Genomic DNA, 24146 nt, shown 5'->3' on the forward strand with positions numbered 1-24146 from the left:
GAATGTCCTCAGAAATCACTGTAGAGCTAAATTTGCCGTCTTAAAAAGCTTAAAAAAAATGTAATCATCACAAAACCACTTTTAACTTTTATTCAAGCATTATTCATGCATTATTATTGTATTTGATTTCATTATATTTCACAGGTGTTATTCTGCCAATGAATGTGCACCATATGTAGTGTATGTCTGAGTTTAGATTGGGAATAGAGTGGCCAGAGGGAGGCAGTAGTACAAATGTAACTCCGGGAAAAGAGAAAAGGAGACAGACGAGGCTTCCTCTCTTCAGTCTTATAGATACGTCGTAGAGAGTGCCAGTTTTTTCTCCCTATATTTGTCTCCATTGTGGTGACAGACTCCTTACACTGATTGAGAAACATGGCCTCGCTCCTGCATCTCCATTTATTTGCTAGCAGCTTGTATCGAGTTTCTCTCGTCAGAGATCTGCACTCACACAGTAATAGCACAGCCGATCTGTTTTAAAGGAGCCAGATGATTTAGATTCTTCAGCGCCGTCTTAGAAAAACAAGAGTGCAGAGTTACAGTGAAATTATATCAGACTCAACTCAAAGTTATAAAAGCCAGTAGATTTCATGCCTTTGTGCATTTGAGATTCCTCTCCTAAAAGTAGTTTGGTGTATGTTTTGGATTAATATGCGAACAGCATATTATTAATCCCAATAATGCTCTGTGTGTTCACATATGACAGCTTTAAAAGCACCTGCTTTACCCTTAAGTGTCATCAGACTCCGCTTGGATTTCTGAGTGGTAGAATGCTAATGCATCGGCTCTGTGAGTTGAGGTGTTTTTAGTTAATCAAACATGAGATTTATGGTGCTTAATAGTGCTGTACATTGCCAATTTAGGAGAATAATATGTCCCAGTTGCTGTCTAATTTTGCTTGGCAACAGGCGCACTCCTGTGGAATCGCCCGGGGCGGTGTGAGTTGTCTCTGCATAGCTCAGTGTTCCATGCTCAGTGGCTGTTTGAAGGTATTTCATCACATTGTTGCCTTGATTCAGCTCTGTGGGGATTTGTTAGTTGCACTCATGTGGGAAGTGCATCCAGTACATTGTTAAGCTCGGGCTGATAATGAAGATCAGCCAGCCAGAGTCCCCTGAGCTACACGGAGAGAGAGAGAGAGATAGTCTAGTGAGACACGGCGCAGCGCAGACATAGTGGAGCAGGACTAGCACACGCAGCAATACACACAGACGCAGAGGAATCATCAGCACAAAGCATACAACACTCAACTGTGCTGTAGTGTATTAAAAACAGTAGTGCATGCAGTACATTAGATTATTATCTGTTATACTCTGTTGTTCTTACTAAACATTATTCCAAATTTGTAAAATTGGCATTATTATGTTTAAACGTCCGTTGAGCAATATTGCAATCATTTTAATGTTGTTGCCTTTTTGTTATAGGATTGAAATTGACAATGCAGGGCCCCGCTAAGGACAGTGTGTTGAACGTTATTTGATTCTCAGCGTGGTGCTAGAACTCGTTGTTTCCTCTTCTCCCAGAGCAACATTGAACGCTTAAATTGACACAATCTTTTCCTCCCGCTGTACTGTAGGTTGTGTTTCATCTTACTCTATTTGTTTGTTCCACAGAAAAGAGTATTCTTTTTGGACATTTTGGTATAATCTATAATAGACGGCTATTTTTTTTTTTTTTTTTCTGAAATAGGTCAGTGTAATCACAACAGTGAGGGATGGACAGTCACTGTAAAAGGGAAATCAATAGAGCTATCTATTTGTCGTAAACCAGGCCAGCATGATTTTTCTCCATTTTTCCTCCGCTGCCATACTTTCTTCCTCTCCAACACAATGTGGCAGGTCCTCATTTTTCAGTAAAAGCATTATGTCTGCCATTTTGTAAAATTGCAAATGGCCTTTGTACATGCACTTTCTTTGCATACGTTTTTCTGTGGGTGTGGGACGCTTCTTTTTATCACCTCCTGGGGGCCCGGGATGTTTTATAAGGAGGAGAATGGTGAGGGGAACTGTAGGGGTGCACGGCGGTTTTTTGTGGGGGAGCTCTGCTTTTGTTGGCTCTTAATCTGGTTCTTCTCTTGGTGCCGGCTCTTTCAGAGAATTTGAGCCGGAGCGGAGAGAGGCCTCGTCAGCTTTTCCTCACCCCTTTTCCCTTTTGTGTCTCGCTGAGAACTGAAAGGCCCTGTCTTGAAGTGTTGTCAGACCAGAAAACAAGAGTAAGTGACATGTGACAAGGACACAATGCTTGGCTGGGCCAGCCAAAGTAAGTGGCCCCCATCTGCTGCCGGCGATTTCTCTTCTGCCGGCTGTCTGCCACCTCAGGTGAGAGGGACCAGAGACCGAGAGGGCTGTGCCGAGATGGCGGCGTCTGCCAGGCGAAGCAGTTGGCACGGACGGGAGGGCACGGCCGGCCTCGCGCTCGCGGCGGCGCACAGTCGGCCAGCCTTTCGCACGAGCGCAGGTTATCCGTCACTCGTCAGGTTTCCGATGCCTCATCACTTTCCTGTGGTGTACACACACATTCAGCGCAGGACAAGAGTGTCAGCATGTAATGAAAGGTTTGATTCATGGAGGGCGACAGAGGCGGAGGTCACGGAGCTCCTCCAGATATGATCCTGACTGATGCTGATGGGGAAGCTTTAAGATGGGGGCCATAATTAAATGTCCTTGTGCCATCATCAAGTTCCTCGGTCGCAGCCGTACACACAGACAGAGAGCTTATCTCTCTGACCAGCATGTATCTGGTATTGATGGTCTGAAGTGCACTTTGAGACAAATTATACTAAACTGAAGTGGAGCAAAAAAAAAAAAAGTATTGTCAGAAATATCCCATTATGGATTTTTTAGGATGTGAAAATTCTGATGCAATATCATGCATGAATAAAGGCGGATAAAATTAACATTTATAATTTCATTCCTGAATTATTCAAAAGAATGTTGTTGAATGAACCGTGCAACGAGTAAGTACGTCCCCTATAATAAAATGATTTTGAAATATCATGTAAGCGCACCATTTCAAGATCAATAATAAGTGTCACAGTGCATTAAAGAAAAAGAAATAGACAAAACACAACAAAATAGACGGGTTGCATCAAATGTTTATTGAAACTTTATTCAATACATTTGAAGCGAGGATCACATCTTTGTGACAAATAATGTCATTCTGCTCAGAAACTAAAGTAGAAAAAAAAAAAGTTACATCGACCGAGAAGAAAGCAGAAGTGCTCACAAAAGCTTTCGGTGATATTATACATTGACATTTGTGCTGATCGCTATTGTGCACATTTTGTTGAATCTGCTTTATTAGAGAAATGCTGTTTTTTTTTTTTTTCCCCCGTTGCTATTAATTTGTGTTTCTGTGGGTGTGCAGCGCGAGAACAGAGAGATGTGGTTAACCCATTGTGAAGTTAGCCGTCATCATTAAGATTCTACAGATAACAGGCATGCGGATTTCTACTGCTCAGCATTATGGGATCCCAGACATCAAAGGCAGGTTTTCATTCTACTGTGTCTGCCGCAGAAGAAGAAGAAAAAGGAGACATGGAGTCAGGAAAATAAGGCAGATTGGGGAGAAAAGAGGGGAGCATGTATACGTACCTGCGCCAGTCAGGTGACACGATGCTCTGTAATGTGTTTGCCGCCACAGAGGGTCCCTCCTGCATAGTTAGCTCCTTGCTAAATTGGCGTCCTCTCTGATTAAGTGGCACGGTCCTTAATAACTCCGTGGCTGACTGCAGGTTGGTTCACTTTAAAGATCAAGTTCATTTCTCACCGTGGTCATTAAAGTGCAGGTCTGCGTAATTCAAATCAATTCACCTACTTTTACTGTCTGTATTTTTTTCCCCCTCTCTTACAGCTCATACTTTCATGTGGCCTCCTTTTATATCTAATCAATGTAAAGGTGTTGTCAATAGTATTTGTACAAATCTTATAATACTATTTCCAGTTCTGTTACACAGATATTACAATGAAGTTCCCCCTTAATTCAGATTACGCTCTCTTCCAGCGTGGTGCCATTATGCTTTTGCCATTACATCAGCGTGAGCTGTTCTACAGTGAGAGTATTGAACGTACAAGAGAGAGAAATGTGCTGTTCTCCAGTATTGTGCTGGATTACAGAATCAAGGTCGACTCACAAGACACAGAGCAGCATTATCCCTTAATCCTGTGTTTTGGTTTCAAATAGCCTTTTTACACCTAATCTTCACAAGTAAAAATGACAAACATGAATACTGAGGTAGGTATTTAAATGTGCATTACCTGCGATGTTAAGGTCAAAGGCTTACGCTGACTTAAAGTGGCTCTACGTTTTGTGAAAGAACAGACGATCATGTGTTTGCCACTTATTTTGTTGCGGCTGTGTTACAGAAGACGAGGGAGTCTTGTGATGAAATTTCCCCAGGCGGTTTCAGATGGAGAAGTCTGGGAACTTTTCATCCAAACTATGTGTCATTTGTTTGTTTTCCTTTTTGCTTTTACACTCTGTAATATTTTGAATGAAGATACTATTCCCCCCCCCCCTTTTGCTTTAACCTCTCACCAAGTTTCACTCGGCCTGCTGTACTGTGAGGACAAGCTTCACTGAGTCACCAGATATAGCGAGTACACCAGTTCCAGTGTCTCCCCTTGACCAGGCTGGTCTCAGTGTGACTGTCAGGCTCAGCTGTGGCAGAGCTGGAGGAAACTTAAAGGTGCTGTGAAAGACTAAAAGTGGGCCAGCCGCTGCTGCCTCCTGTTGACCTACCTTGTTCAGAGGGTCCAGGTACAGACTGATGACAGGACTCCTCCTCAGCGGACCACATTACTAATGTGTGAGGGTGCGAAAGGAGCACACCCAGTGATGAATCACTCCCCTGCACCCATGGCATCCTCATAAGTCAAGAGTAAAAGTGTTGAGAGTGCGCACAGTAAAAGAGCTCCTTCGTCCCGTCGTCCACCGTAGAGAAACTCCATCCAGGCCCGGAGGAAGAGGGGAAGGGGGGAAGGCTAAGTGGTGCATAGCCTGAAGATCTCCCTCAATCTTGAGGAAAACATTAGTCCCTCCAGTGGGTCGCTTGTTTTTATAAAGCTCATACAACTTAGGAAAAGTAACTTTCATGCTTGAACAGAGCTGCTGTTTTTAATAAATGAGAGTAATCTGCGTCGCGTTGATCTGGACTGCCTCACCGGACCAACTGCATTACCTGAAGTCACAGAGAGAACATTAAATATGTGTTAGTTTAAGCTAAAACAGTTTTCTTCGGAGGGTTTCTGCGCTCAGGAAAAGGCTCTGCCTCATTACTCACGTTGGTGTTTCAATAGAGAGAATAATGGTGGAATTGTTCAGCCTTAAAAGCAGAGGAAATATTGAGTTTTAAAATAGATTTTTAGTTTTATTGAAAACAACTTTATTAGCGCAAAAATATTGTACATCACAGTTTGTTTCTCTGTTTTCTTGTATAGCCTTAAGCCAGAAGGTTAACTATTTTAGTTTACACGCCTACCTCCCCCCAGAGCTGATGTCGGGCTATATTGGTGATGTTGGGGGAGTGTGTAAGTTTGACGCTGGGTAATACATCACACACACCGGGGGGTCTCCCTGGTATGCTCCTCAATAATGAAGTTCATTCGTTAACTTCTCCCTCAAAGGCCAAGTTCCCCCGCTGCCCTTTTCAACAGCTATCGCAACTCTTACCACAGTCACCCGACCAACCGAAGAAAAAAAAAAAAACACATCATCATGCTTTTCCCCTTGACAGGCTCAGTGGTTGCCTTCGCAGGGCATGAAGAATAAGCAGGTCCATTACCAATCCCTCATGCCTGGTTATAGCCATAATTATCACAGGGAAAATGACCTGCTCTGTTTGGTTTGCCGTGGAGTGGGCTGCACCTTCCTAATCACCTCCTCCTTCCCTCCTGTCGTCCTCATGCCGCGGAGATGGAGCTGGTTTTGGGGGAGTCTTGCCAGTTCATTAGAATTCACAGGGTTCCACCTCCCTGCCTAGCCAGGCTAAGCCTCTCACACAGACTGCCATGCCTGCGATAATCTCCCCTCCTCGTTCCCTTCTCTCTCTCTCTATCCTCCTATCCCTTTCCCTTTCTGTCCCCAAGGGCAGCTTCGCACAAAGGAGATGCAGTGCAATTCATTGTTAAATCTGATTTCTATTGATCTATTGAAAAATTGCTCCGTGAGATATATGATAGCTCTCCAGCAGTGCCTGATGATCCCTCCTTACCACTGCCTTTTCATCTGATAAAGAAAATAAATAAACTGATTTATTCCAGTCACTTAAATGACAACCTTTGTTGAGTGTTACGAGGCGCCGCATATTTTTTTTTTCCAAGGCTGTGTATCAATCAATTGAACATCCAGTTCCAGTGGGCAGAAACACTTTTGTTGCTGCGGAAGTGCCCAAAGACACACAGAAACGGCCTGGCATTTCACTTAGTTTAAATCTAGCAGAGAAAGAACAGCAGCAACTAAACAAAACAGGGACTAAAAAGCAGCTGAGGGCGTTTGATATTTTTCATTGAAGTGCAGTGCTTGTTATATTGTTCGTAGCCTCTTGTCACCACCTCACTCATACCTGCAAGGGGTCATTTAATGTGGAGCGGGCGTGCCTTAAATGACGTGAAGCGTGGTCAGTCCATGGAGGACAAATTGGCTTTGCTACCACGGTGACGCTGTATTTTTTTTTTGTCTTCTTTGACAAAACCATCTGACTGAATTGATTTGGAAATACCAGAGACTCTTTATTTTTGTGTTTGTTCGAAAAAAGATTTAAATCCCGCTCTATAAATAACCGTGGCAGTAAAACAAAAGGCTATAGCCTTGTCAACCATTCACTATAAGTACTGTGTTGTTGATTCAGATTACATGACAGTTGACGGGTGTACACTTCACCTATGTAGGAATGATATGCTTTCATATTTCTTCCTTTTGACCCTGCTGTTCTATAAATATTGTGCTTGTGTGTGTGTATATTGAGTGACAGATAGAAAGGGAGAGAATAGTGCTGAGCTGGCCCCCGGGGTTGCTGTGTATATAAAGGATGAAGGGCAGTGTATACAGTCACTAATATAGAGTCATGTAACTGTAAAGATTGTAAAAGACTTACCTGCAGCTGCTACCTAGACACACCACTTTGCTCCATGGAAAATCCATTAGCCGTAATGAGTTAACAGCATCTCCTGTAGCTACACATTATAACATAAAACCAAGGCACAGCAGTGGCATGTAGCATGTTTTTAAACTCTTATTTAAACTTGTCTTTGAATGCAACCCTCCGCAGTCCTCTGGACATAACCCAATAGTGTCCTCTATTCTCACTGAAATAGATATTCCCTTTGTTGTCTGTGTGATTTATTGAAGTCTTCCCACAAGTGGAAGCCCCCAGGAAATTGCCTGGAATGGCCCTAAATTGGTTTATGATTGTGTGGTGTGGGCCGGTGCTGTTATGGTTCTAATATTATGCCCTCCTCTCCTTGGCATCTATATTAAATTGATCTGTATTGTTTTCATGGAGTGCCTGTTGAAGCTTGTTAATTCTACCGCTGCTTCGGGCTGGTGTTGTGGTTGCAAACACCCAGGTGGCTCTCGTGGTGGAATATAAGCCTCAACTCTCTGAAATACTCTCCCGATGAGATTGTGGAGGAAGTCCATAACTGTTTATCCGGTGGGGGTCAAAGGTCGCAGAGTGCAACAGCACGCGGACTACGGTTTTTGAGGCCGGTCCAGTGCTGTAAGAGTTAACGTGGATCAGCTGCATGGAGAGTCTGTGCGTGGAATGGCTACTGACAGACTGCTAATGAGGCCATTATCAGCTCCGGTCCTCTCCTCTCCTCCAGGGGCACCAGTGGATGCTCGGCACCTCATCTCAATTGAATTCCAGTCCGCCGGGCTTGTTTACAGTAAATACATTTACTTGAATTAGTCCAAGAGGAGCGTGAGACACATGATTGGGCCGGCCTTGTGTCTGTTGAAACCTCCGGGAGTCAGAGGAACTTCACGATCATGATTTCTATAAAGAAATGATTGACTGAAAATGATTCTATTGATGACTACACGTCAGTGATCGCCACATTAATACCCACAGACGTTTGACCGTCAGGAGCCTTTGTGGCCTAATCGATGCCCTAATGAACAAGTATCAGCAGGGTATTGGCATGCTGTCACTGGTAATGTGGAGCAGTCAAGGGAGAGTGTGATCAAGAGCAAATGAAGCAGCTTTGCTGGAAACATCTCTCCTTGGGGAGGCCTGGGCTTTTAAGCACAATTACATACAGTTTTAGGCACTATATTTGTTGTAGAGCTGAAAGCGGAGAACAACATCAAGATTGGTTTATTAGTATTATGTTTTCCTTAAAGGTTCGGTTCACCAAAATTGATGATTGTGGTACAATGGAGGTGAATAGAATTGTGTATGTAGCGCTCACAGTATTGGAAAACTTTTTTTTTTTTTAGGCATCTTATTCCTTTATTATATAGCAACAGTATACAGATGACAGGAAGTGAGGAGACAGAGGGATGGGAAATGGTGTGCGACAAAGATCCCCGGCCAGATTTGGACCACAGACATTGTGTTTTTTGGTCAGTGTCTTAACCCCTGAGCCATCGGACTGCCCCAATTAAATGACATTTGAAAAATTCTCTGTCCACAGAAAGTGTCCAAGTAACTCTGTATAATCAGTTTTAGTATATAAGTAATACAGAGTGCCTTTAACTTGCATTCTTTCTAACAGCCAGCAGGGGGCGACTCCTCTGGTTGCAAAAAAGAAGTCTGATTGCATAGAAGTCTATGAGAAAGTGACCCTACTTCTCACTTGATTTATTACCTCAGTAAACATTGTAAACATGAGTTGATGGTCTCAATCATAGTTTCAGGTCTTCTTCAATATAGCATGATGTTCAAAAAGCAGGTTATGCTTTAGGGCGTGGCCATGTTGTGATTGACAGGTCGCTACCACGTCGTTGTCCGGTCTGAGAGTTGTCCGTGTTTTTGTCTTAGAGCCCTTTCACTTTCACTCCAATTGTAATATTTTGGTCGCCTGAAAATGTCTCATTCAGCGTTCGGTTGTACTTAGCTCCACCCTCTCATGTCACTTCTGGTTTGGTAACGGACAAAATTCCAAACTCGAGGCTTCAAAACTGCAGTCCACAAACCAATGGGTGAAGTCACAGTGACTATACGTCCACTTCTTATACACAATCTATGCTTTAAACATGAAAGTGGATGGATAGAGAAGACAAGTTAGGGGACGATGGACATCTTGTTAGACCAGTTATTTCACTGAAAAGTCTTTAGATGCAAAAGCCAAGTCGAGTAGACATTGTTTCTGTGTGCCACATTGATTTTGATGCAACATTTTATAGTTTTTACTTTTTCACTGTTAAAAAGTACTTTGTAGTGTTGGTTGTTTCATAATTCTACTAACCTGTAGGGGTTTCTCTGAGATCGCCACTTCTTCACCACATAGATTGTAAGCAGACAAAACAAGCGCTCCTTCCAGCTCTTTCGTGACGCTCAGACGGTAATATGGATGTTATCCTCCTCTCAGATGTTCTTGGATAACCAGCCCTCCTACAGTACCATGTTTTGTTTTTAGCTCAGTGTTAAGCCACAGTGTGTCGAGCCACGGCTGGCTCTAGACTGATAGAGCAGCCGGGTTTGTGAGAGACGACCACAGATAGTGGCAGTTAAACATGTTCCTGCGTGGGCCTCGTCCCTGACTCATCTGGTGAACTTTGAACATCTTGTGGGGAGACGACAACATCGAACTGCTCTGTCTCTGACATCACGTTGTTCTGAATAGTTTGCCAGGGCCTGTCTACGTGTAGTTTGTATCCCGAGCACGCTCCATTTGATGCTATCAGCCTCTGAATGATATTTTGTTCATTAGACGGTGTGCAATAAGAGACCAGTGTTGACACAACGTGAGTTAATGTGTTTAGTGTCTCTAATGGATCATAGAGGTCCTAATGAAACATTGTCATGGGAAGATTTATGTTGCAAGCTGCTGAGTCCTCATTTCCATTTTATATGTGGTTAGAAGTACTTTTACTCAATGAGCAGAACACAATAGAAGGCACCAAATGAATATAGATATTTAGAATAAATAAATAATCATAATGTCACTGAAAATTCTTATATGAAATTATTGCCCTGTGGAAGCATCATTCTGTGGCAAAGATACAACCCTGCTGTAATGTTATTAATACCTCCAAATTTGAAACATCGGTGGTGTAAAAAACAACTTTTTCCTGTAATTTTTAGATTTCGAAATGCTGCAGCGCCTGAAAACGAAGCTGCATGATGTTTGTCTTGAGACGAGATGATATGAGCGCCAGCTTATTCATAGGAAATGCCAAATGCAACGTGGTTATTGGCCAAGGCTGGATTGCACTAAAACCAGAATATTGTATCAGAGAGAGGCAGCTGGTTAGGAGTCAGAACAGATTATCATATGAGAGAGGATGAGCGAGGAGAGGGGGAGGAGAGAGAGACGAAGAGAGAGAGAGGTAGGGACTGGAATGGGAAGCAGGGGGCGAGAGCGAGGGGGCACAGGAGGGAGAGGAGGAGAAATGATAGCGAGAAACTCATCGCCCGGTCGCTGTGGGGTGGAAGGGATCATCCAAACCCTTCCGTCACTATCTCCCCTTCTTCACCTGTCAGAAAGAGTGTGAGAGAGAGAGAGGGGGCATGCGGGTCCTCTGAGAGGTCAGGGGAAGAAGCTGAGGCTCCACTCGTCTTCTCTCTGTGCCGGGCCCACCGCTGCTCGCAGACATCTGGCCTCACACTGATCACTCATATCTACAGACAGGGAGGAGGAGAGGAGCGGAGCGCTTCCATCTTTGAGCCACAGAGAAATTACACATCCCCCTCTTATCCATCCTCTCCACTCCTTTTTTTTTATAACTTCCTCTCTCTGTTGTTTCCTATTTTTCTCCTTCACCTCTCTCTCATCCCTGTCTAGCCTTTTATCCCCTCTTTGACTTTTTTTTTTCTCATCCTTGACATTGCACCATTTAAAGAAAAAATACCAAAAAAAAAAAACAAGAGAGTAAAAGGGACAGAACAAGCTGCTATAGACCTGGTTCTGACTTTATCCTTGCACTAGAAAAGATAAGCCAGAGGAGATAGCGAGAGTGTGCTGTGTCTAGCAAGCCGGCAATACAAGGCTCTGACTGCAATCAGTGGGAAGAGGGCCAGCTTCCCTGCCTGAGCTCTCAGCGCCCCTACTGGCTGCACGCTGTGCCAATCAAAGGCTAGTGGGTGGGGAGCAGTCAGACATGAACACTGATGTCACAGTCACATGGATTCTGGTGTGGTCATGCTCGGAGGCTGAGAGACAGAGCTGTGCTGGCCAGCTGCTGCTGAGACAGCAGTGGAGGGCTTTGCGCTGGTGATAGTTGTTCTCTTATGGACTCGAAGCTTAATGATGTATTTTGTGATTTCAGCTATGAAAGGTAAGAGCAAAACGCATGCTGATCCTGCAGCCTGAGTAACAAGTAGGGAAGTACGGCTCCGCTATTCATAGCCTGCCAACTCTTTGCATTTCATTTGCAAGGCATGAGTGTGACAGAGAGAGAGAGTGAGAGGGAGGGAGGGAGGGATACAGTAATACAGTGCTTCTGAATGCAAGTGATTTAAGCTTTTCTAATATTTCTTTTCATGCATGAACATTTTTTAATTTTTTTTTATTTAGAATGATTTAACTTCTAAAAATCTGTTAACATATTTTACCTTGATTTTTTTTTTTTTTTGTATTATTCTGTGTGTGTGTTTTCTCGCTGCTACTGTTGTGTGGGTGCTGTGGAAACCACATCTTTGCACGTCTCTGACAAGAGCAGCTCTTGAGCTTCAAAGTTTTTTTGGCGTAGATGTGAGGTAGCATGCAGAGAGAAGGGGGCAAAGGGTCGGAGAGAGGGGGCGGGTGGGTTCTTGTCGCTATTCCTTTCTGCCCCGCTCTTAATCCTGTTGTTCCAGTCCAGAGGAAGTGTCTGTTCCGCGGGGAAGATGTGCGTGGCAGTGTTGAAACGTGGGTCGCAGACGGGCGACGAGGCACTGGCGCGACTGGCAGACTGTGATTCTTTGAGTTGATACTGGTGCATGTGTGTGTGAGAGTGTGTTGTGCTCCACTGACCTATTTTTTGGGGTAGTCGGGTTTACATGTGTGGCCATGAGAGCAAGGACTGGGTCCTCCCAGTCGCTGTGATGTTGATCTAGCATGCTTAATCCCAGCTCTTCCACCCCCTCCATCACACAGGCACACATGCGCACACACACGTCCGCGCAGACAGACGCCGAAAGTGCAGGCAGACATACAGTACAGCACACACTTCTCTGCTCACGCATGCTTGCACACGCGCACATAATCATGCTTTTTCACACATGAATACACTCATTCTTCCATATAGAGAAATGTGAACAAGCATATCCAAACAAATATGCTCGTATGCACTCATGATACAGTCAAATGCAATAACCCACGATGAGGCACAGGCAGCTGTCATTGTGTGTTGAATGAGAAATGTCAGTAATGATCATTTCATTTCATCCTTGTCTTCCCATCTGTCCAGAAATAAATTTGCATTTGTGCTTTTTTTATCATATTTACTGTCAAGTAAAAAAGCAGTGGAGCATATTCAAATTATGTATATGTGTACACATATTAATATATACATACACACTACAAGCGCCCTTGGGTTTCTTGAAAGGCGCTATTTAAATCCAATTTATTATTATTATTATTATTATAATGAAAAAATGTACTTTTATCAAATGTATATATTACTATCAATATTAGCAATATTCTTAGTAACCCTTACAGCTTATACTAATTTCAGTTGATGTTTAAACGTGTTAGTTTGCCATCTAGATGCAGTTAAGTGCTCTTTGTGTGAGACTGGCAAATCTGACCACAGCATTAATTTCTTTTTCTTTTTTTCTATCGATCACAGTGTGTGAGAATTCATTTATGAAGTGAGGCTCACAGTCAGTTGTGAAATTGTGTGAAATTGAGAGGAAGAGCACTCCTGTATCTCATTTTCAAAGAAACGCATATGAAAAATGCCCTTTGACCTGATGTCCTTTATATGCAATTTATAGTGAAGGGCTTCATGAAATCAGATTTTTTTTGGACAGAATCGAGTGCTGTGGAGCTTTTCTATAAAGTATGGCATATATACAACATTTGAATGTGTATATTTATCCTTCACTTGACTTAGAGTGTTTCTTTCTTTTTTCATAAGTTCATTTTATTCAGTAATATGATTAGAGATGAGCCATACCGACATTTTCTGTGTTTGTTATCAGCAGTAAACATCCAGTTTCTGCCTGTTTATCTGCCAGTCTTTATATCTTCTTTTAGCTTATTGGTACTTTCACTTTGATAGAAGCTGCTGGCGTCATGATAGGACACTGTCAGAATGTCAGAAATTAAATTAAAATGTGAACAAGCTGTATAATTGGAAACTAATTTAAACGGCAGTATTAATTTCTTCCTGAAAACGGTCAGTGAAATGGATGAACAGACTGGCTGCCTTGCTATGCACTTCTTTATTGTTGTGCTAATAAACTGCACGTGCCTTTTTAGTGATTTTTAAAAGAAATAGTTTTTCATACTGTGCACCACAAAATAATGCTAATATATTATACCAAACATCTCTGTGTCTCTGTGGCTTTGTCTCTACCCTGCACCCCTCCTCTACCCTCCTCTCCCTCTCTGTTCTGCCTCTCTACCACACCACTGCCTCTCAAGTACCTAATTACCTGTAATGGAAACATCCCTCTCATTACCCCATGCAAATTAGCCAGCCTACTCAGCACAATTAGGCTGAAAATTCCAATTACATAATTAAAGAAAGTTGTTTGATGTGTAGATTGACAGAAAAGGTAAAAACGTGCGTCTAATCCACACAGTACATATAATTAACCCTTCAAAGAGAGCATCGTTGTGGCGATCTATACGTACTGCAGCAGCGGTGGTGGAATGCATCCAAGTACTCGACTACTTTACTTGAGTATTTCCATTTCATTACATTTTATACTTGTACTCCATATTCTACTTTTTACTGCACTACATTTATCTGACAGCTATAGTTACTAGTTACCTTAAAAATTAAGATTTTACATGCAAAACATATGAAGAAAAAAATATAATGTGTTGTAAAAATTGTACCTACCCAACAGTATGTAAAAGTTTAAACGATTAGTCAATCAACCCTTGCATTAAATTACAGTAAATTGAATAATTTTGAAGTTTGGACTGGTTTGTGGGGAAAAAACTAGACATTTGAAGGTGTCATTTCAAAACTGATTGATCAAGAAAATAACCAGCAGATTAATCCATATTGAACAAAATGATTAGTTGCAGCCCTCTATAAAATAATAGTAATGATTGTCTAATGATAAAATACAACACATATACAGTATGCACCAACAGGGGCTATTTCTCTGCATTGGGTACTTTCATTTTCCAGATAATACTTATGTACTTATACTTAAGTAACACTTTCAATGCAGTGCTTTTACTTGTAACAGAGTATTTTTTACAGTGTAGCGTTGGTACTTTTAGTCAAGAATCTAAATACTTCTTCCACAACTGCATACTGTAGCATGTAATGTTTTAAAATTGTCGAAAGCAAGGCCCAGTACAGTGCATGCAGACTGCACATAAATATGTGATTTAACACGAGTGTGTACTAGACTGTAAAAAATGTTCTGGGGCCGTAGAGAAGGTGAAGCCAAATATCTTGTGATAGGCGCTTTAAGGCGATGTTAACAAGGCTGTAAATATTTGGTTAGATTTGGTACTCTTTGTCTCTTTCCATCAGTGGCCGATTGAGGTGCTCACTACTAGCCAGAGCTGCAGGCTCTCACACATTAAAGCAGAGGTTAACAAGATTGGCTATTATCCAGTTAGGGACTGAGGACATGAAGAGCTGAAGGAAAAATGGCCACAGATTAAGGTGAAGGCAAATATAGCACAAGTCAAGGATTTAAAATAAAAGCCCTAATTACAAAGAGAGTATTTTAAGAAGAAGTGTTCACATTTATTTTAGTCTGCGATTAAAATAATTTGAGTTTTAATATGAACATAATTCCAATACCCATATTGAATTAAATACACTAAAATGATGTGATGGGATGATAAAATGTACATTTCTGAAATAGGTTGTGATTTAATTTCACCTTCTTCAATGGATCATTTACATGTTACAGTCACATTGAGAAGATAATATCTGAGCAGAAGAAAGACAAACAGGAGTGACTCTGACAGACAGACGGAGGGTGCGTGGCGTGGCGTGGCGTGGCGTGGCGTGGCGTGGCGTGGCGTGGCGTGGCGTGGCGTGGCGTGGTGTGCTTTAACCCCCTCTCTGTCTCTCGCCTCTCGGCTGGCTGAGGAAGTGGAATGGCGTCCCCACAGGTTATTAAAGTGTGTGAGGTGTGCCAGTCTGTGCTGTGCACACTGAGACGAGCATCCTGGCTGCCTGGCTGTGTGTGGAGGGACTGGTTAATGAGATATTGACTGCCCATTGAGAGCATGGATTTTTGATTTGGCTCCATGGAAGTTGGGAGGAGAGGGAGCTGCACTCTGGAGAGGAGAGGAGAGGAGAGGAGAGATGGGCTCTCATTTCTGAATTTAATATTTTTTTTGTTTTGAGTTACCAATAGTTAGTATTTTTTATGATATAATGATTTGTTTATTGATAATTCTAGTAATTCTTCCTGCTGCCAGCCTGTTCTTAATAACATAAATCACATAATAGATTATCATGATCAATCATGTATATGACGGACACAACAAGAATTATATCATAAAATAAATATAAATACTATCTAGGGCTGCAACTTACGATTATTTTCATTATCCATTAATCTGACGATTATTCTTTTTGATTAATCGATTAATCGTTTGGTCTGTAAAATGTCAAATAGTAAAAATGTCCATCCCAATTTCTCAAAGTCCAAGGTGATGTCTTTAAATGTGTTGTTTTATCACTCCCAAACCCAAAGATAATCACTTTAATATGATATAAAACAGAGAAAAGCAGGTAATCTTTCAAATTTGAGAGGCTGCAAACAGCATTTTCTGACATTTTTGCACAATAATTTTTTAATTGATCCAATTTATCAAAATAGTTGGCAATTATCTTTCTGTCAATTGACTAATCGGTGAGTGGACTAATCGTTGCAGCTCTAATACTAACAAAATAATATGAAATAATACTTTTTAAAATGCATAATATATATTAAAAAGTACATCATTTTACAGAAGTGCTGAATTACTAATCATACTTAAAAAGATATTGATACAAAATGAATAGCTACTCAGCATAGAAGTATTGATTACTGTGGAATTGATTTTCCTATACAGTACATATAGAGGAGACTATAAGACTTTTTAAAAATGAATACAGTCTTTCTGTAGCCATAGTTTTTTCATACTGTACAAACATTAATCTACCATTGCCAGGGTGCCAGACAGCTCTGTCAGTCACCGTGTCTTGTCAGTCACACCTCGTGGCTTTGACAGATTAGTCCAATCACAGGCGAGGTTAAATGACTCTGCTGTCCTACGCCCAATCACACAGCGGGGTACAACAAACAGCAGCGGCTCAAGATAACCATCGCTGCTACACGAGATGATTTTTTGTTCATTCTGAAACGTTCACGCCGAGTTCAGTTCAGTCAGTCAGGGTTCTCCATTTGACTCCCCAGTCAGGTAAAACAGTGAGCTGAGCTTAGTCAAATGCCTCTAACTTAAGGGTAATTTCCTACTTTACTTTCACTCAGTATTTCAGGAGTCACTTATAGATCCTTTGAAGTGTCTCTCTGTCATGCAGCATTTAGCTGCTGATAGAATACTCCCTCTGTCAGCACTCCTTAGATAATCATATACCACAGCTCATGAAGTTAAAGAACATTTTTACTTTCTTTTTTTTCCTCTTTCTTCCACTGTAGAATATGTACAGAGAGTAGGGATTGGATATATTTCACAGAAACCCTTCGCTTTACATTCTAATAAGTATTATTTAAAGTACTCATGTGCATACTCTCTCTTAATAGTAAAAAATAAATACCATTTCTTCAGCCTCACGTGCCCTGTTTTACCCTCATAGGCTTTGCCACTTGGGGCTCAGAAGTTAACAGTGTTTTAAGAGAGTGAAGGGTGAAGTTTTTTCCCCCTGTACTTTCATTCTGAGCGTGTTTCGTACCATTGGCTTTTTCCCTCTGTGGGCCTCTGGAGGGCTGTCCATTGGCTTTTTGAAGTTGCATCAAAGAGGAAATGGGGGAGAAAAAGCATTATTGATTTTGCGTTTTGTCTGACTCAAACACCGAGGACAGAAAAACACATCAGGAGTGAGGTGTTGGCAATGGGGCAGCTCCGTCTCTTGTGTGCGAGCCAGAGGGAGACGGGGGAGAAACCGAAAAAGAGGTAGAAGGTGAGGAGGAACACCAGACAACACTAATGCATCTCTCCCTGGAGTCGTCATATGCTCAGCCCTCTCGCTTCCATCACGTCTCCTCTCCTCTCTGTTTTTAATGGCAGAGTAAATAAAGCCCATTACTGTACGGCTGGAGACAAACCTCCGTCTCTTCCCCGCCGTGCGCGATAGCTTTTTTTCCTCCTCCTTCTCCTCCTCCATCAGGCCGGTGACTCCCGAGCTCTGACAGCACTCTCCAGTTGACCTGCTTTTCCATGAAACACCAAGCTGCTCTCTTCTCAGTTGTAATCAGATCTCCCTGCTAGGCGAGCACGCCGGCAGCAGGCAAGAAGAAGAGTATTGTTTGTGCGGTTTATCACCTTTATCCTCCTCCTGTGTCAGCCCAGCACAGGTGAGATGAGAGTGGAGTACTTTTCTGGTGTTAATGTGACCTAGGGTGACTGAAAAGGAGCTCTCGGTGACAGCACTGATAAGAGCTGTCACTATTATGCCTTACTCAGCAACTTGGACGTATGTTCTGTGAACTCTACTGAAAGTGATTTCCTAGGTTGCACGTATGGAGGTCTGTGGAATTTGTATTAAGAGACTGTAAATAGTGATGGCATTGGCAGAATTGCAGCAGAAGTATGCTGTAGAGTCAGAGGTCAGAGGTCACAGCATACTAAGTCACACTCCCCGCCGCTCCATGGAGAACGACTGCGACGTCTGTAGGGACGCTGGCAGGGAACAAAGGGATGAAAAATGAGAGGTGCGTGGAATTTTGATGAGATGAGGGAGCAGGCAGCGTTATAACAAAGATCGTCACAACATGCGCTCCGCAACTTGATTATGAAAAGGGAGAGAAGTGTGTGAGGCGTTTGATTACATGTCCCAGCAGAGGCCATTAGGGGTTCCACTTGTAGGATGGCATCATTTACACTCATCTGATGAAAAAACAAAGATTGCGAATCCTCCTGAGCACTAGGGGGTGCTCTTCAGGAAAGACTAATGATATGAATAATCTGTACTGCAGATTTTCAAAGTTGCTACAAGTCTCCTAACTTCACCGTCACTGCTGCAGCAGAGTGTAACGGGGCATGTTCGACTCTCTGTGCAGACCGGAGTGAAAACTATACCTCTCAAGGTTAGCAGCGTTAGGCCCTCCTCACCCCAAACGAAGATGCAAAAAGAAATCATTATCATCATAAATAACAAAGAAAAACAGCCTTGCTAGAACAGTCTGCTTAAGATTGATTTTTATGCACATGCATTCATTTGAAATAAAAGAAACGCTGTTTCAGTGCTAATTACAAAGATGAAAGGAAGTGGAATGTGCAAGGCAATGAACTTTGTTTAAAGGCGCAGCACATGGCTTAATTCAGGGACATGGTGCTTTAATGAAACCCCCCATTTATGGACTCAGAGAATAAAATTGAAACTGTATTTACACAGTTATATAAAAGAGAAAAAGGCTCAACGTCGTAATTCAGCGAGTCAGGCGGCAGAGCCAACTAAACAATGTGTGTCCCAGACAATGAGAGTGTGCTTGTTTCTCAGCTGGAGCAAAAGGGGTTAACTGGCTGTGGAGAGATCCTTGACCTATCTGAGATGAGCTCCCCGCCCCCTCTAGCAATGTGGAATATCTGATTGCTGATTATGAGTTTATTCCCCATCGCGCTGAGCCTTTTGCATGTCAGGATCCGTCCCTCCCCAGCTGAACTGATTAAGGAGCTGGAGATGATGCTCTAGCTCTCAGCGATTGCTGAAAGACTCTCAGAGAGCACGGTAATCTGGAGTGCAGCTGGCAATCACCCACCGCTGACTCTTTTTGGGTTGTTTTGTTGTTTTCAAGTGGGTGTTTTGGCATATTGTTGTCTTTGTTCCCCTGGGCTCCTTGTTTCTGGATGAGAGCTTTCCTAGTGCTGAGCACAGGTCCTTGTCAACCTGGCTGCTCAGCTCAGCCTAGTCCAGCCTCCACAACGGCAGCGTCAGCAAAGACCCTCGCTCAAAGTCTCCGGATGTGCTTATGATCACCCTCTTACAGGAGCCTAATTTGGGCAAAAAAAAAAATCTTCATCCCTGATGTAAAAAAGCTCTCCCTTTGCTCATTTTCACAGCTCCCAGAATCCAATACATGGGACAAAGGCGTCACATAAATTGAAAGAAATAGCTCCTCAAGAAATGTGTCCTCGTGTAAACTTTTAAGGGTTTATGTGGCGTTCAATGGATTTCTGTCACAGGGAAACAAATGGAGTTTTTCTAGCAAAGAGACTGGCACGACTGCTTTATTTGCTTGCAGCGATCTGTCGCTTAGTTACAAATCAGCAGCTGTCGTCTCTAAGTTTTGTTTTTGTCAATAGTTGGAGGGGAGAGGAAGACAGTCCTGTTCCTACTGCGCTGATGGCTGTTTTAATCTCTTTAATGTGTGACTTGGGGCAACAGGGGAGGAATCTGCCCAAACAGAGCATTCTCAATTACTATCAAAGCTGTACAGCCCACTGCTAATGACGTCCTGCTGTCAGACGAATCACCCACAGCTTTACTGCTTAAATGCTTTGTTACCCATGGAAAATACAGTGACTATACTGCACACTGTCCACTTAAGACAAAAATATTACCAGCGATTTTATACAGATACACACAGTCTATTAAAACTGAAGAAGAAAACTGTCATTTGCTCGTGTGCTCTTATATTTGAACTGAAGGCTGTTAGCGTGCCGGGTTCTGCAGTCAACAGTAAAGCTAACGGAGTTCCAGATGTGACACCATCAGTCCCAGTTAACAAATGGCTATTGTCTGAGCTCTGCTTCCTTGTGTAAATGAAATGTTTTTAGGTGTTACGCTGCTGTGATGATGAAAGACACCAGAGTGTCTGAGAAGTGATGGGTGGGAAGGTCCTCCCAGACTGTGTGTGTTTGTTGGAGGGTATTTGTTTTTATGAAGCAAGTCTTTTATTACTTGTATATAAAATGAATTTTTTTTATTTGAATGTATTTTACACATTTATGCAAATATTTATTGCATGCAACAGTATAGAGTGCTGCAGGGATGACGTATTTTTTAGGGATGCACCGATACCAGATCGGATTTCGGGCCAATACTGATTCAAATAGCTGAATCAAATATCGGTGACAATGAGGCCGATCTATCCAAAGAGCAATTCTATGTTTATATACTATATACGTACATTACATACTGGAATTTTAATTCCTGTTGACGTTTTGACCAATTTGTTGCTGCATTAAAAAAGGTTTACACCTGAATAGTAATTCCTGTTAATTTTGAAGATTTTTAGTTGTTAGATTTATTATTTTAATAATTAATAACAATTCACTAAATTTGTATCTATGTATTTATTTGTTACATTTTGTTTTACAAATTAAGGAAAGCACTGTTTAAATCAGGCTGATGTTTCCTTACACATAAAAGAATGATCCAGTCACTTCCACACAGTGAGGCATACAGCTTATTAATTAAACACTGGTATCGGATCGGTACTCGGTATCGGCCGATACCCAAAGCCCAGGTATGGCTATCGGTATCAGGACTGAAAAAGTCGGATCGGTGCATCCTTAGTATTTTTGTAAGCCAACCAGGAAGTTAGCATCGCCCTGGTTTCATCGACAAAAAGCCAATGGGATTTTTCCGTTTTGGATTATTGCAGTAAAGAAAGCTCTGTGGTAAACAAACATTTATGATACTTACTCATTTTGTTCAGCAAGATAATATTCACCAATGAACACCAATGTTATGATATTTGTAGTAGAATGCAATCGCCAGAAGTAAAAAGCTAAAGTTAGGCTATAAATGAACTACACCACGGTCGCATGAGCGCTAGTATACACCACGAGGCTGTAAAGGAGGACGAGTCGGAGTGATGTCGTTTTGTAGTCTCATTTAGTCACTTGTTAGGAACCGCCTTGTTAAATATGCATAAAAGCTTCCAAATTCAGGAGTGAGATATTAACTGATGTATTTTATATTGTAGAACAAAACATTATAATCTCTAAAGCTTGTGTTAACCACAGACCTTATTTCAGGCATCTAACTAAAAACCCATTAAAAAAACATTGACTTTGAGACGAGGGAACCTGAAGTGATAAAATGCTAACTCATTTACGGGTTTTAGGACTCATTCCTGCACCACTCTATGTTTAAGTATCATCATTTTTTTAGGGAATAAATTGCTAAATCTCAGGATCATCATGCTTAGATTTTAATTTCTTTGTTACATAAAGAACAGGCAAATTCTCTTAATATTTCTGAACTGTATCAGCCTCATTGTTGTGGATCATATTAGCTGTCACCGTGGATACACTGAAGGTAAGAGTTGAAACAAGCAAAGGCATGATGGGAGATAGGTAAAGCAGATTTTCCTCAAATTGAGGATGATCAGAGTCAAACTACTGTACGTTTGACACACCTTTCCCACTTGAGTGGGTAAGGAAGTCGTTTTTTTTTTTATCTTTTGACACATGATTGCATCGGGCCGTTCTGCTTTGATCTCAGCATGGATTTTTTTTTTCTTTCTCTTGATGTGGGATTATTATAATTTATACATAAGGGATTTTTTTTTTTTTTTCTTGAGCCTCAGCAAACTTGAGTAAACACGGTATACATAGTAGATTAACATTGTATTCATTTACACATTCTCATTAGCGAGCCCTAAGGTAATTAATCAGAGGCCGTGGTGTATATAAGGAGATAGACACCGTTCAAATAATTTATTCCTTTCTACTCTTACCGAGTGTGAGAAAAAGTGTCTGATCAATTCCTCCCTTAGATGTAGCTCTTTGAAGACATGCAGTGTCTTATGAGAGCACCACCACAGTATTTATTCTCCAGAAGCTGAAGGCTGCAGACCTTGCATTTACACTACTGTACAAACATTGCAGGGCATTGTTGCCTTATCCTAATTGCCCACAATTCCCCCTAAATATAAGAACTGTATAACCTCCATTAAACACATACAGGTGTAAAACATTCCCGTTGCAGCGCTGCAGCTTCAGTTGGGTTCAGAGATTACAGTTTACTGTTGACAAAAAAAAGACCATGGTGATTGCGCTTAAAGCATAGAGGGCCAGCTCTGTGTGTCTTCCTTGTGCTATTCTGTGCCTTGAGATATGCAGATAATTTATAATGTTCTGTTTCCAGGCACCTAAGGCACGACATCATGAAAGCAGAAAAAACACACACGTCTCTTTCTTTTATGTATATGCATTTAAACATGATCGTGCAAATAACAGGATTTTGGGAGGTCAGTTTTGCATTGTAAAAATGGGGGCAAATTTGTTAAAGGGAAGATAAAAAATGGAAATGGTGGAAAGTTGCACTATTACAACATGTAACGAAATCGTAATGATAACCATTAAATACAAAGTGCCCCGTTGTGTGTGCCGTAAAAAAATTAAAATAATATCTGGTACTGCCAGCTGATGTGATAATTTCAAGAAGTATATTTGCTTTTCCATTAGAAAGGCCAAAACGCTTTACAGTTCGCCTCTCATTCCAACCCGATATCACGCCAAAGCGTGTAACAGTCCCGCCTGTCCACTAGCTGATAGCGCGTCAGAGTCACGTTTTGCCTCGCCGAGGTGTGAATATTACACCCGTGTATTAACATGCAGTAACAGCAGGGGACAACAAAACCACTCACTTAGGTTTGGGAAAAAAACACTTAGCTAGGTTTAGGAAAAACATCATGGTTGGCCTTAAAATAAATAAGTGAAAGTAAGTGAAATACATACGCAAACAACGTCACATCACTACGGAATACATGTGACAAACGTCACTACAACTCACTGACAAACAAAACAGCGGTCTCCTGGTTGAAAGTTCTGTGTTTGTTGGACTCATCCACCTCCCCCTCCTGCCTGCCATTAGTGGTCTCTCTGCTTTTTTTATTTACTGGCATGGTAAATGACACGCCTAAAGCAAGAATGGCATTCACACACCTTTTCCTGTGACCGTGCTGTCTCATCAACACCTGCTTTACCATGCAAGGTGCTTACCTGACAATTGGGAGCAATCTTATGTTCAGTGGCTTACCCAAGAACACTTTAGCTATTTCAAATGCAACGCTGGGGTGTAACATATGCTGTGAATATTATGCGACACCCAAAGTAGTGCTGCAATAAAGTCCAGCATATTGGCTTTCTCTAAAGTAAAACAACGGCTCAATCTGGCGGGTAGCAATTCTGCCAGTGATCATATGTTGATAGCTTCAGGCTTTAATTGCAACCAATGTAAATGAATTTTGTTACTACATGAATGTGCCTGGAGGGCAGTCTCAGCCTCTGATTGAATAATTAGTGGCCGCCCTGTAAATCACATGCTAACTGCACGCATTTGCAAAGCACAAATTAAATGAACGTCCCGAAAGGCGCAATTTTAGAGGACGTAAAGTCTCTGTAAAACATGTTATTAACATGTGTTTATTGTAGATCCTAACAAAAAATGTGGTATTTCATGTAGAGGTATAGAACAGCAAACCATCCAACATGTCTTCTTAACATTCTTAAATTAGATCAAATTCGATACAGATCTGTGTGTTTCTTTTGGTCCAGAATATCATAAGCTCCCAGCATTGTGAGCCTTTTTATTTTCCTATATACATACATTAACATAAACAAGTTTAGTTTCTGACGTCAGTTCTACCACACAAAAGGGAAAAGCAGAGGTGTTTTTTATTTCAGCAGCTCAGTTTCTCTTCAAGGCAATCCAGAGACTGTTCAGTTCGT

The 24146-nt window shown here is 41.7% G+C and overlaps 1 protein-coding gene across 2 annotated transcripts in view; it reads left to right on the forward strand.

Moving 5' to 3' along the window:
• roraa (RAR-related orphan receptor A, paralog a) overlaps positions 1–24146 on the forward strand; it is a 205968-nt gene that overhangs the window by 146920 nt on the left and 34902 nt on the right. The window contains exon 1 of one of the 2 annotated variants that reach the window (XM_037767807.1): positions 11266–11442. The exons of the other annotated variant lie outside the window; for it this stretch is intronic. Coding sequence (XP_037623735.1) covers positions 11412–11442 — 31 coding nt within the window. The 5' untranslated portion in view covers positions 11266–11411. Of the gene's footprint in view, positions 1–11265; positions 11443–24146 lie in introns of those variants that run through there. 2 annotated transcript variants of the gene reach the window in all.

The sequence above is a fragment of the Sebastes umbrosus genome, chromosome 4 (assembly GCF_015220745.1).
Source record: "Sebastes umbrosus isolate fSebUmb1 chromosome 4, fSebUmb1.pri, whole genome shotgun sequence".
Taxonomy (NCBI): Eukaryota; Metazoa; Chordata; class Actinopteri; order Perciformes; family Sebastidae; genus Sebastes; species Sebastes umbrosus.